This window comes from Stomoxys calcitrans, chromosome 5, assembly GCF_963082655.1.
Source record: "Stomoxys calcitrans chromosome 5, idStoCalc2.1, whole genome shotgun sequence".
Classification (NCBI taxonomy): Eukaryota; Metazoa; Arthropoda; class Insecta; order Diptera; family Muscidae; genus Stomoxys; species Stomoxys calcitrans.
The window spans coordinates 65,974,312-65,988,350 of NC_081556.1; the positions used below are offsets into that span (position 1 = coordinate 65,974,312).

A 14,039-nucleotide genomic window follows, 5' to 3' on the forward strand; every position below is an offset into this window, starting at 1 on the left:
ACACAAAGGACTACGAGCTCACTTATGCAAAATCGTCGAAAATGATGGCATGTGTAGGGCACGTTGGGAAAATAATGAGACGTTGGATCATTTCCTGTCATTGTCCAGCTTTAGCGGCCAAAAGACACCGGTACTTAGGTGGGCACACGATACCAGACATGAACCAACTTAGGAGAGTGGTTTGGAAAACAATTAAGGATTTTGTAAGTAGCACGGAATTCCTAACTTAAATTTTTTTTGAAGTTACTTTTTAGTTTTTAGAGCGCACAACAAGCCGATTACTGGCTTAGGTGTATATCTATAGTGGCATGGGGCAGATTAATATCTGCACCCTCTTTTCAACCTAACCTAACCTAACCTTGTCCACCATCTCCACACACCCATGGTTCCTGGATAAAAACCACGTCAAATCCCCCTGCCATCAAGGGGACCTTTGGTGCCGCCAAGCGGCCTTACAATGATGGAGATTTATTTGTAGAAACCGGACCATGGCAAGGATTCAGAACTTCTACCACTGTTGTCTAAGCCTCGTCTTTTGATTGCGCCAGGAGTTCATCCTCACAAGATTCGCTAGATCTTGGCGTGATGAGCTTCCGTACGCATCCAGGGGCAGGTGAAAAAGAAGTGGAACCTCTCTTCCTCACCATACTCGACACTTGCGGTGTGAACGATTCCTCTTAAGTTGCTTCACTAGCTGCTGCTGTAGAAGTTCTTTTTGAGTTCCGTCCTTCCCTGTTGGCGCACACCTTGAGTCCAGTCCAACCGGATATACTCACCCACACAAGGCTTTTCAGGTCCCGTTTCAATGCTTTCCCATCATGTGTCCCCTGCAATACGCGAGACTAGCGATGTGGTCGATAGTCCCTCAGGCAAGTGTTCAGCAACATGTACTGAGTCGTTTCCTAATTCCCCAACCCCGCCGCTTCTATAAACCTTCAATTTAAACTTGTTGAATCCATAGGATACAACTGCTTCGGACTTGTTGAGGTCTGCCGGAGTTTAGTACGAATACTGCATGACTCCGGTCACCATCAGCCTCATCCAATCTACCAATTTTCCAGTCGGTGTTTGAAAGATTGGGATTACATTTCCTTAGTCTTCCAAGTATGGATTCAGGATCTGGGGAAATCCTTGGTATCGAACCATGCGCCATTGGTCGAGAAGGAATATATTTCTTCTTGTCTAAATCTAGTGCTGCACCTGGTCAGATCTCACCAATCTTTTTAGCGCACAACGATACATTTAAATTGAGCGAAGGCAATTAGTCTGTATCGGCCCCGATATCAGCCTGCATCGTCATAAGCTAGAGGAGACCCAGGAAATTCCGCAAGAACGTCGGAGTATTCTGATAGCAGTCCATTGACTATCCCACTCCAATTATTCCTAGGTTTTCAGCCCTGTTCTTGTCCCTTGTCGACAACTACCATCACCAGACTGTCCCTTGCGACATTGACAAAGGTTCTTGGAAACATCATACTATTGTTCACCCCAGTTCTTTTAGGCATGCGATGCCCTCCAGGTGACCGCAGCCTTTTCGCCGACTGCGGTGCAATTTCCGAATCTAGGCGTGTAGACTTTGGGGTGCAGAGAATCGCCGAGCCCAATTTAGGGAGTCTCTATTCCTATTAGTGAGAGTTTTAGGATCTTTAACACCAAGCTTCTCAATAAACCTGAGAGCGATGCGTCTTCTATTATTCCAACCTCTTAAAGAGCGTGTTGGTTTGCCGGGGAAGGCCCATGGCCTAGGCAAATTATAGGCATGCGAAGATAGAACAAGTTCAGACTTGCCGTTAAGATTCGTACCAAGAAGTTTTGTCAAAAGCTTCTGCTAACCAGTCATCTGTCGGCTAGTGGAGCCTGGAGCAGCCGCTCCACCAGTCGAGGTTTCAGTACCAGACAACATGCTACGACCTGATACCACCACCGCAGCTGTTGGGTCTTTGCAGTCATTCTAAGCCTGCTCCCGGGCTCTAGATCTGCCGCTCCACTGGAAACAGATGCAGATCATCAACCGCATTAACGATACCACTATCATAGCTTTCCTTGAGTGACTTAAATTTTTCTTCCTAAAATAATGACCTATTACGAGTTACAAAAATTCTTGCGGAGCGAAATAAAAAAAACGTCCGCTCCACTTTTCCGATTTTTCCAATCTCCGAAACGCGCGTTTTGGTTGCACTAAACGTAATATAGTTTCATTGATCCATTTTTTTCCGATTAGCAAAAAATCGAAGCGCACTCCAAAACACAACTAACCTTTTTATCTGTCAAAAACAAACTCACAATTCAAAATGGCTTATTTTACCAACATATATAACAGGAATGTGTACTAATATTACAGAAAAAACAGCGAAAATCGAACTTCTTTACTCACGAAACTTGAATACAACGGTTATTTTTTGATCGTATACTTGCATACATGCATTCTGCATATCGTATAGGCCGCTTATTGAAGCGTGGCTTCGTCATCGCTAGAGCGAAAAAATACGGCTGCATGCAGAAGATTAGGTTAGGTTTAAGTGGCAGTTTGCCATCAGTCTCACTTAGACGTTTTAGTCTATTATGATACCACAGGAACAGAAGAAGGATGATGCTCTCTAGTTCCTACCGTTGAACCATCCAGATCGCTTTAAAGAACCCAACAACTAGCGAATGTTTACATCCGCTAAATCAGACAGGTTCTCAAAGAAATGAGAACCTAAAGTGGAACTCCTTCTGACTGCTAGTGCGGGACACACACAGCTCCTGTAAAAGTCGTTGCTTTCAACCTTCAGTCTATCAGCATGTATTCCGATTAGACAGTGACCTGTCATGACGGACACAATGACTGAGGCATCTGTTCTAGCCAATGACAACAAAGCAGTAGACCTCTTCAAGTCTAGATTAGGCGCTCTTTGTGACCATCTATCATTCGTTCTTCGGGCCTGGTCCTGAAAACTTAGCTTACATGTCGAATATGCCCCACAGATTCCAGTATATCTGGAACGTGTTGGGTAGTTCCTTGTCTCGCAAGCTCATCAGCTTTACAATTCCCTGGGATATCTCTGTGGCCCGGCACCCAGAACAGGTGAATTTTGAACTGTTCACCTATCACATTGAGAGATCTGCGAAAGTCGAGGGCGGTTTTTGTGTTCAGAAATACATTCTCCAGGGAGAAAATATCCAGGAGAAAATACTTATGCCAATCGTCGTTATGATATTATATCTTAGCCATTCCATAATTGCAAGGATCTCTGCTTAGTACACACTGCTGTGGTCGGGTAACCTTTTCGATGTGACCAGTTCTAGATCTTTAAAATACACCCCAAAGCCCACCTGGTCGTTTAGTTTGGTACCATAGAACGTATAGAAGTCTATGTAACTTCTGTTACCAGGGATATCGTAGTTCCAATCGGTTCTATCAGGAATAGTAGTTTTTATCAAAAAGTGGCTCAGGTAGGATGTAGTCCACACTGGCTGGATTATCGGATATTGTACCAAGGATAACACAGTGTCCATAGCCGCCACATGACCAATGAGAAAGCTTCCTTAACCTCACGGCAGTGGTCGCTGCAATTTGGGTAGCCACAATGTCCAGAGGCATAAGATGTAGCGTTAAATTCAATGCATCAGATGGTGCCGTCCTCAGTGCAGCAGTGATGCACAACAAGCTATCCTTTGGATCCGGTTAAGTATTGAACAGTAGGTGGACTTTTAAAGCGCCGTCCACCAGACCACAACGCCATATAGCATTATAGGTCTGATAACTGCATGACACGTGGTCTAAACCCCCAACTTTTGACAATGGCTCTCTTGCAGGTGCATAGGGCAAGATTGACGTTTCTTGTCCTTTCCCAAATGTTGAAGTTAAATTTCCTGTCCAGCAAAACACCCAGGTATTTTGCGCTTTCTGTAAATGTAACATTCTCTCCACCCAAGGAGACAGATTCCACTGTAGGTGACTTGTATCGCCTGCTGAAAAGAACTACTTCTGTCTTGCACGGATATATACCTAGACCACTATCGGTAGCCCACTTTGCGATACGCGACCACTTTTATGCTATTTTTCTTTCAGTGACAATAATATATTGTTAATGGCTATACTCTAAAGTAGCGGAGTTCACCTCCTTGAGGTGTTCCTCGGCTGACCCATATGTTTAGATCCACAGATCCCAAGCCTGCCGTAATGAATCTTTAAGTAAGTGAGGTATTAATAAACTTTCTTACGATAGAGTTGATACCTAGAATGCATAATCAAAAATAATAAAGTCCAATAGAGATGTCGATTAATGGAAAAACCAGTATTTCGTTGTGGAAATTTGCTTATTATTTTTAAAAGGCAATTTAAATTAAATGATGCATAAATATTGTATTAATTTATTTTAATTTTGTCATTTCGTTTCCACCACATCGAAACTTCTATTTCCAACCCTATAAAGTATATATATTCTTGATAATATTCTACGGTCTTTCAAAGTAGAGATATTGAGCTGAAACTTTGCAGAGATTTTTTTAATTTCTAAGATGGGCTATATCGGACTATATTTTGATATAGCCCCCATATAGAGCGTTCTGATTTGATTTAGTTGTCAAAGAGACTAACCATTTGATTTTGAACCAAAATGCCGTAACTAGATCTTCATGATCAAAACAATGACTACAGAAAAACAAAACAATGTCCCGAAATAATTTTCAGTTGCTACTGAGCTTGCATGCCCTTTGCATATATAAGTAGCATTATTCCAAGTGATCGACTTGAAAAATTCAAACCATTGGCATATAGCATATCCAGATGCGGTACCAATAAGCTTATGTACCAGGAGAAAATATCGTTATTGATGAAACACGAAGGATTTACCTGGTTATTAAAAATATTTCCTAGTAAATCAGCTACTGCGGTATGAATTGAATTGAAGGAGAAGGCCGTATATTATACGTTGACAGGTTTTTTATCAGCTACGAACTCGCGCGCTTAATGCTAAATACTAAAACCCCCCATATCGGCACTCCGCTCACAAACAAGAAATATTTGCCAAAAGAAGTGAGAATTCTGCGCTTAAAAAAGGTGAATTGTTACGCAACTGCAAAAAACCACGACAGAAAAAAAAGCGAGGAATCGCTTGAAAACAACGTGTACTCATTTTCCAAAATCAACCAATGCCCCCCACTGGTGTCTGCAGTGTTTTCCAAAACACGCTAATCTAAAATGTTAATTTTATCCTTTCAAAAATTGATATAAAATTAAATTACTTTTCAATATATTGTAAATTTCAAAAAAAATACATTTCATGTATGTTTCAATCCAATTTCAAAAAACCCATGGATACTTTTGTAAAAATATTCAGTAGAAAATTCTTTATTTAAAAATCGGAACAAAATTTCACTTAGTGTTGCAGGTTCTAAGTAAAGCAATCATTGTCGTATGGAAACATACGATGTGGCAAAAAAAGTTCTATTGGCTGGAGTCGGGTATTGCAAAATTTTTCGACTCTGACTCTAGTAAAATTTTTCGACTCCGACTCTACAACTCTGGTTAATATGTCCTTAGACCATATTGATTTCGGAATATAAAAGATGATTTTTTACCCCCCGTGAATGGTGTATTACATTTTGTTATAGCTTGAAGTTTCAATTTGGAGTTAAACGACACTTTTGAGGTCAAAATCATTACAGTGCGACATCGTCCTACTGATTCGAGGCATCGGAGTCAAGGAAGCGTTAAGGTCCACATAGCAGGCTGGTTCAGAGACAATGCTGAATATATTGTACATCCTGTTGAGGTCCAAATTTGTTTAGGGTGTGGAAACTTAGTCCCAGTCTACTTGTCTCGAGACTAATTCGATAAACGATTTCCAGGTTTTGTTTTCCCGGTAGGGAGATGTGGTAAGCAGATATTGTGTTGGAAGTCTTCATAAGGGACGGATACCACTAAGAGATTCTCGGCATCGGTATGTAAGTTAGGCTTCAGCCAGAGGTTATTGTCATTACGTTGGCCGCAAATGAGATCCGGAGGATGGAGTTTTTGCTGTCATTGTCTACAATACAGCTCTCAGTTATTTTGTCTGTCATGACAGGTCACTGATTGAAAAAATTACTGATAGCATGAAGGTTGCAAGTAACGACTTCTGCAGAAGCTGTGAGTACGACGAGGAAGAGGAGACTATAAAACATCTCCTGTGTGGGTCCCACACTGGCAAGCACAAGCTGTTCCACTTTAGATTCTCATTTCTTTGAGGCCTTGTCTAAATTAATGAATGTGAATACTAACCAGTTGTTGCCCATTTTAAAGCGATCTGGATGGGTCAATGGTAGGAAATAAACGGTGATTTATTAAGAGCTATAGAAATTTTTACAAAAAAAGAAACATACAATTCAGAAAAATGCATGAAATCTTTATTTGAATCGATAGTATGATCCATATAATTTAATGTGTATATATTATTTCATGCAAATGTTAACCGTGACTGCGCCTCTAAAGCTCCATCCGCTTAGTCCACTATTGGCATACTCTTTCCAACATTTCGGCCGGCATCTCACGACAAATGCTTCAATTTTGTCTTCCAATGAGTCAATTGAAGCGGCGTTAAATCGCACGATCAAGGCGGCCAATTGACCGGTCCCGAACGTGAAATAAAATGATCTCCGAACTCGCCTCTAAATAAGTCCCTTGTTACGCGTGCTGTGTGACATGTGGCACCGTTTTGTTAAAACCACATATCATGCAAGTCTAGCTCTTGCATTTTGGGCAAAAACAATTTGGATATCATTTACAGTTAGAAGGCATCTTCCTTGTGCCGTTCCCTTGGTATCACAAAAGACAAAAATATCTAAGCGAGCCTGATTGCATATTGCCACCTAAACTAAACCGAAGCTACACTGAGAAAAAGGGAGTACTATGCCGAAACCTAGGTATTATCTTATTAACATTGTTGGCAAATATTTTAAATACTATATGGTGTTAATTCAGTACCAGGCGAAGGAGACAAATAGGAATTGACGGCGCCACGCTTTAACTATTGTCATCTCTGCAAATGTTTTGTTAAGCTTGCACTTAAAATATTGTAGCCATTATAAAATGTCGTTTTCAATTTAATAAAATTTGTCCTTGTAAAAAGTTGAAAAATCGTGAATTCGATGTATTTGGAATCAATTGCTCAATAAAACGAATCGAGAATAGCCACGATTTTACATAATTTTTTATAAGTTTAACAAATACAAACGATACAAAATGAAATTTTAATTATTTTCAATGGTAATGGTTGCAATTAATAAGGGGTATAAGGTTGATGTGATAACGATAATCATATTAAAACGATCTAGGTATGGTACTACAACCGATAACATTTTAGTAAAAAAAACAGTAGCCAAACGGTAGTGAATCTAATACCAAACTTTAATAATCATTTAATGACTTATCTTTGCCAGATGACGTCATTTTGATACCATACGGGGTTGATTCGCTATCAAGATCGTTTGGCAAATCGAAATAATTACATCTGGTATCAGAGATGCAAATGCCTGAAAAATAAATCGAAATCACTTTTTTGCAAAACAAATGACTTCCAAAATCTTCGCGGGCTTAAAAGCAGAAAATTGCATTTCTTTGGCATATCTGGAAGACTTGCTTGTTTTGGCTTGTTTTTCGATCTTTTATTTCTTAGTGCTGTCCACATATGGATATATTTCCTTGCTTTACAAAATTACACCTGACCACATTTTTAACAAGAAGATACAACGCCTAAAAAACGTCAAATATATGCCAGTATTTCCTCAAAACCCTAAAACAACGGAATGTATTACGGTTTATCGGATAAGCCTTCGAAAATGCAATCTGTATTTTTTATTCGAATTAACATAGATATGGACATGGCTAAATCGAGTTAGGAAGTGATTATCAGTAAGAAGTTTGGTTAAACCAAGTTTACACTTGGAGCAAATCTAGATTTGCGACGAGATTTCGCAAAATTTCGTGGCTTGCAACGTGGTTTCCCATATATTTTCAGTTTTAGTAAATCAACTTATTTGAGAAGAAAAATTGCAACAAGTAACATTGCGTTTGTATTGAATTTCGGTTATTATCGGTATTTGCAAAAAACACTTATTCTCAACTTCTGAAAATTTTCTGGTGAAATTAAATATTTGTAGTTAAATTTAATTAAATCCCTTCACCAATTTAAATGTTGAACACAATAAAAATGCTGATCACAATACAAATAAAAATCACTGAATCGTAGTGTATACGGATTTTGGAGACCATCTCAAATGATGTGGATTTGGGCTCTAGTGTAAACGTGATTTAACATTCGTCATATGGACAAAGGTGCCATAAAGATCGACTTTCCATCTGATCTTCTTGATCTCCCAAGGATGAATTAATTGCCGGGTTAGGGATAATTCAATGGAGGTGGGTTCGACCAAACTGAAGGTGTTTTACTTGTTTATATTACTATGCTTGTTATAGTTCAAAAAAATTTACGATTATTTGATTACTATTTTCTAATATTGGAGTGCCGAGAAAGCCGATTTCATAATTTTCTAACTTACCGCTCTCCAAGTTTGACAAGCTGAGAATAATCACCACCATTGTTCGTATTAGTTTATTTGTAATCCTAGTTAGCCCAATAAATGAACACCAACGCATTCTGTTTAATCTCGTTAATATTTAATGAGTCCAGGCCCTCTTGTGTTGAAAGTTGGACATTACACAACCAATGTCATTTCTTCTAACGTGTATCTATTTCCTGTAATAAATTTAAAAAAATGTTTTTTTTAAATTAAATTTATAAATGATATGGAGAATATATTGTGTTGTGGCTTCCCACATCCAAAACACTTCGAAATTTCAATAAAGCACATCTATGAATACATTTACAAAAATATTGATTATTCTCGTTATTACATATCATTTCGGAACTGCAAAATAAACATATTTAGAGAAATTTGCTAGTAAAAACAGCAATACAGAAAGTCTGTTGAAATGAGACGGCAGTAATTTATTACTAAAACAGCACATATTCTGCTATTTGTAGATGGTAAAATGTTGAAAGATCATAAAATGTGATAAAAACTAGAATGTGAATAGAGAACATTTCTTTCGAATGTTAAAACGTCAAAAACTCAAACTCATTTTTTTTAGCTTAATGCTTTTCCCCTTGAAACGTTTTGACTATAATTACCGAAAAAATATAAAAAAGAAGAGAAAAGTCCGCCTTAATTTAATAATATTGGGCTATGCACTTAGTTTTTCATTTTTACTTGTTTTTATATAAAAATAACCCATAAGTATACAAGTCAACGTAATTGCAAAATCTTATATATAAACATCAATGTGTTTGTAGATTGGTTTGTTTGTTTGTTTGTGTGTTCCTTATAGACTCAGAAACGGCTTAAACCGATTTTCTTGAAATTTTCACAGATGGTGCATAATGAAAATAGAGTACTAAATTTTTTGATATCTGATGGGGGGGCGGACCCTCCCCCTTCCCTAATTTTCAGAAACGCCAGATCTCGGAGATGGGTGTTGCGATTTTAACGATAAAACACCCCTAAATCGGACATATTTATCGACCATGGCAATATGGGACTCAAATGAAAGGTATTTGCGAGTAGAATACGAATTTAATATTCAAATGTGGGACCACGTTTTTTACAATATGAGGCTCAAATAAGAGGGTTTTTAGAGTGAAACACGAATCCGATATATACTTTCAAGGCCAACTCACTGAGTGGCCCATCCCCCAAAACACCCCCCAAGACGGTCATGTTTGCTGACTATGGAAATATAGGGCTCAAATTAAAGGTATATGGGAGTAGACCACGTATCTGATATCAACATTGGAGACCAACTGTCTAGGGGACGTCCCACCACCATAACAACCCCCAAATAGGACGTATGCTCACCAAAACAATTTGGATCTTCAAGAGAGTGGAACCAAATATTTATAGTTTTTAGGGCCAATACGCCAAACCGGACATATTTGCTGACTTTTGCAATAAGAAGTTTAAATGATATGGCAATATGGGGTTTAAATAAATGATATATAGATATATGATAATAGAGCACGTTGCTAATATATTTTCCGGGCTTAGTGTTTAGTGGATCACCCCAATCCCCAAAACACCCCTAAATAGGGCATATTTACTGACCATTTCAATGTAGAGGTACACAGAAAATTGATACCCACCTTCGGACCCCTCTTCCCAAAAAATCCTACAAACAGCAATTTTTTACTAAACATCGCAATATGGCGCTCAAATAATGGTATTTGGGAGTTGAATACGAAATTGATATCCAAAACACCCCCCAAAGGGTAAAAATTTTTCGACCATGCCAATATGTGGCTCAAATGAAAGGTATTTTAGATTAAAAAACGAATTTGATAACCTATTATAGCGCCATGTGTTTGGGGGACGCCTCATTGTGTAAACTCCCCTAAACCAATGGCAATATGGGGTTTAAATAAATGGTATTTGAAAGAAGAGCACGATGATGATATTTTTTCAGGGCTAAGTGTATGGGAGACCTCCTCACCCCCCGAAAACACCCATAAATAAGATATCATGAGAATATCGGGCTGAAATAAAGTATTTTAAGAATGGAGAGCATCTTACATCCAAACTTAAATTCGTAGGCCAATTAAGATCATATGGGGTTCAGATAAAGGCACTTATATTGTTAAACTGTTAGTCAAGCGATATACTATTTTCGTAGCCATGTATTTCACTAAAAGCTCTTTAATTGTCGAAAATAAATATTTCAAGGAAAGCTTTGTTCCATATAAAGTAAAAGAAGGCGCAGCGGAGCGGGCCCGGGTCAGCTAGTCGGGAAATAAAGAAAGATTAATTACACATAAATACCTCAAGCTTGATGATTTTTACTCATTTCATATAATAAAAGGAAACAAAATCAATAATTTAAATGAAGAAATTACCTATATATTGAATTTTGATTAAAAGTCAGAAGTAGCATCGATATAATTAAGAAATTTTTGCAATTTTGTTTTTAAGATTATTAATAAATAAAATCACCCACGATTGTCAACTAACAAATAAGTTGAATAACCATTGGCTTGGTATTTACCTCTGTTGTAAATGCATCCATAAATAACTGATCCTGAACGTATGGAGAACAAAAAGGACTTCGAAAATAACAGATCAACAAAAAACAAAAACTCGGCGGGACGAATCTTGGTTACCGACCACCATGGATTCCGCTAAAAATGTACCCCTATTAACTGAGTTTGTATTTGGATTATTTTGGCGTCAAGAAGTCGTATAACATAGGGTTTTGGGCTAAATTTCAGTCAAATCAGGTGCAAAATTCAAGGTTTTATTCTACCCTCCACCATAGGATGGGGTATAATAATTTCGTCAATCCGTTTTGACGTTCTCAGCCGATTTAGCCCTGTCCCTTCATCGGCCTATCGAAAGCACGCTACCTCTCGAAGGGCTAAAGCTAGGCGCTTGAATTTTTGCACAAATACTTTTTACTAGTAGAGGTCAGTAGGGATTGCAACTGGGTTGGATCGGTCCATGTTTTGATATAGCTGCCATATAAGTCGATATGGAATCTTGACTTCTTGACCCTCTGAGTGCGCAATTATTATTCGATTTATTTTATTTTGTCTTCCAACAACTATGCCAAGTATGGTCTAATTTGGTTTATAACCTGATGTAGCTTCCATATAAACCGATCTCCCGATTCTTATCAGATTTGGCTAAAATTATGCCCAATGACTTGAATTGTGGTCGTCAACATCCAAACCGAATATGGCCCGAATCGGTCCATAACCTGATATAGCTTTAATAGCATGGCAAATTTTATCCGCTATCCTTTGTTTGCCTATAAAGAGACTTGACGGGCAAAGAACTTGACAAATGCGATCCATGGATCCATGGTGGAGGGTATATAAGATTCGGCCGGGCCGAACTTAGCACGCTTTTACTTGTTAAGTTTAAAGGTTTGTCCTTGTATGATGCATATTTCCATATTTATGAAATTGGACCTCATTAAGTTATTTAATTTAAGAAATATAAAAATTCGTAGTGCAATATTAATCAAAAGAATTTGTTGTTTCAATAATCTAAATATGGAGATGGAGATAGACTTTTAAATCAAAAATTTTACCTATGTGGTCCACATTCGAGGAGAAATATTAAATTCACTTTGCCATTCAAAAAATTCTCATTCAAAAGTAGGATTTTTTTGCATGACATGATTTAAAATAAAAAGTGTTTGGTGTGGAGAATGTTGCTGCGGAAATTTTCTGATTTCATATATATATATATATATATATATATATATATAATATATATATATATATATATATATATATATATATATATATAATATATATATATATATATATATATATATATATATATATATATATATATATATATATATATATATATATATATATATATATATAAATATATATATATATATATATATATTTAAATGTGATCTCAAAAAGTAAATCTACGGTTTGATTTATACAGGCCTTTATCTACTTATGGACCAACTTGGCCAGCATTTGGTTGAGTGTTGGAGGGCACCGTGCACCTTAAGTACCAATTTTAAATCAAATTGCTTCAAAGTTTAGGCTTCTAGGTGCTTAAGAAATTAAAAATGTAGTTCGATTTGATAACGTTGTCCAAATCTAACTGACTCTCACCGATACGCGCATATTAATAAAGATTCGTGTGATACGATACATCTGTCATGTTGCTAAACTTGCTATCACACTATCAGACATGTCATATGCGCTGTCACTTTATGTATTGATAATCGGCGTCATGTTGAGCGTCAAATTAAAAATTGTTTAACTTTTGTAAGTTAGTTTTTAACATTTGTTTGCAGAGTTGCGTTTCTCAAAGCGACGCTCCTCAACGCGCTCAATCTGTTTTGGCCTTAAGTCATTTTGGGATTGCCATAGGGGTATTTATTCGATATCTCTTAATTTACTCCCAATTTGTATATACGATTGTGCAACTATGATGTAATTTTCTTTATTTCAATTACATATACAAGTTCAAAACATTATTAGCATAAAAAATTGCGATGTGTTTAATAAAATACAAATGAAATCATCCATTGTCGCTTACTTTTTTGACGGTCGAGTAGGAGCACAACATTCAGCAACTACCTCGAGACATACCGGCATGGGATAACTATTTATTAGCAGGGTGGAACTTTGAGCTCCAAACTGTGTTCTTCGTTATCACGAGATGCTACGAGCTATCGGGCACGTCTACAGGTTGCAGACAGTGGAGTACTCCATACGGAGTAGCTGCAAATACAGTCACGGACAATCAGCGGCATCGAGTGGAGAGTCTCAGTGGGAAGGGGTACGGCACCGGCTCTTGCATAAAAACTGAGTGCAATTGATGCTCGATATGACAAGGCGATTTATTGGCGCCTTTAAACAACCAATGGCCATCTTATTCCCCCGGCGATTCCGCAAAGTGCTTGCTCATCTATGGAGCTTGACGAGGATCGCAACCTACACATATAAACGTGTAGCTACAAAAACAACAACCTTGATGCACAAAACTCTAGATTAGGTTAGGTTAGGTTTAAGTGGCAGTCTGCCATCAGACTTGTTTGCAGAGTTGCGTTTCTAAAAGCGAAATAATATACTGACTGCTAACAATCTTAATGGAGACTATGAACTGCTATGTAAGCATGCTCACTGTTTATTCGAATGGAAAGCGCTGGAATGGTATTTTTGTTACCACAGACAGAGCGATTACTTAGACTGGACTAGTCTAACGTTGGCACTGCAGTGACAATATAAACAATACTACAACGACTTTGACATTCTAGATAAAATAACGAATCGAAAACAAAGATTAAATGAGAATTTCAACGAATTTTTCGAAGTTATATCTACTTTGGTGGATAAGTTGAAAAGACCCATTTCTGATTTAGAGTTATGTGAGATCCTTTTACGAAACTTAAGAATATAAATTAGGCACGAACTTCTACACCTAGACATTCAAACCGTTTCCTATCTGCGAAGTCCCGTTAAGAGAGATGAAAAGTTTATGAAAGGTTC

The 14,039-nt window shown here is 37.6% G+C and overlaps 1 protein-coding gene across 2 annotated transcripts in view; it reads right to left on the reverse strand.

The window, feature by feature from the left end:
* LOC106083357 (uncharacterized) overlaps positions 1-14,039 on the reverse strand; it is a 303,300-nt gene that overhangs the window by 235,503 nt on the left and 53,758 nt on the right. For both annotated transcript variants that reach the window (XM_059370091.1, XM_059370090.1), the window contains exon 2: positions 8,524-8,720. In XM_059370091.1, coding sequence (XP_059226074.1) covers positions 8,524-8,620 — 97 coding nt within the window. In that variant the 5' untranslated portion in view covers positions 8,621-8,720. The remainder of the gene's footprint in view (positions 1-8,523; positions 8,721-14,039) is intronic.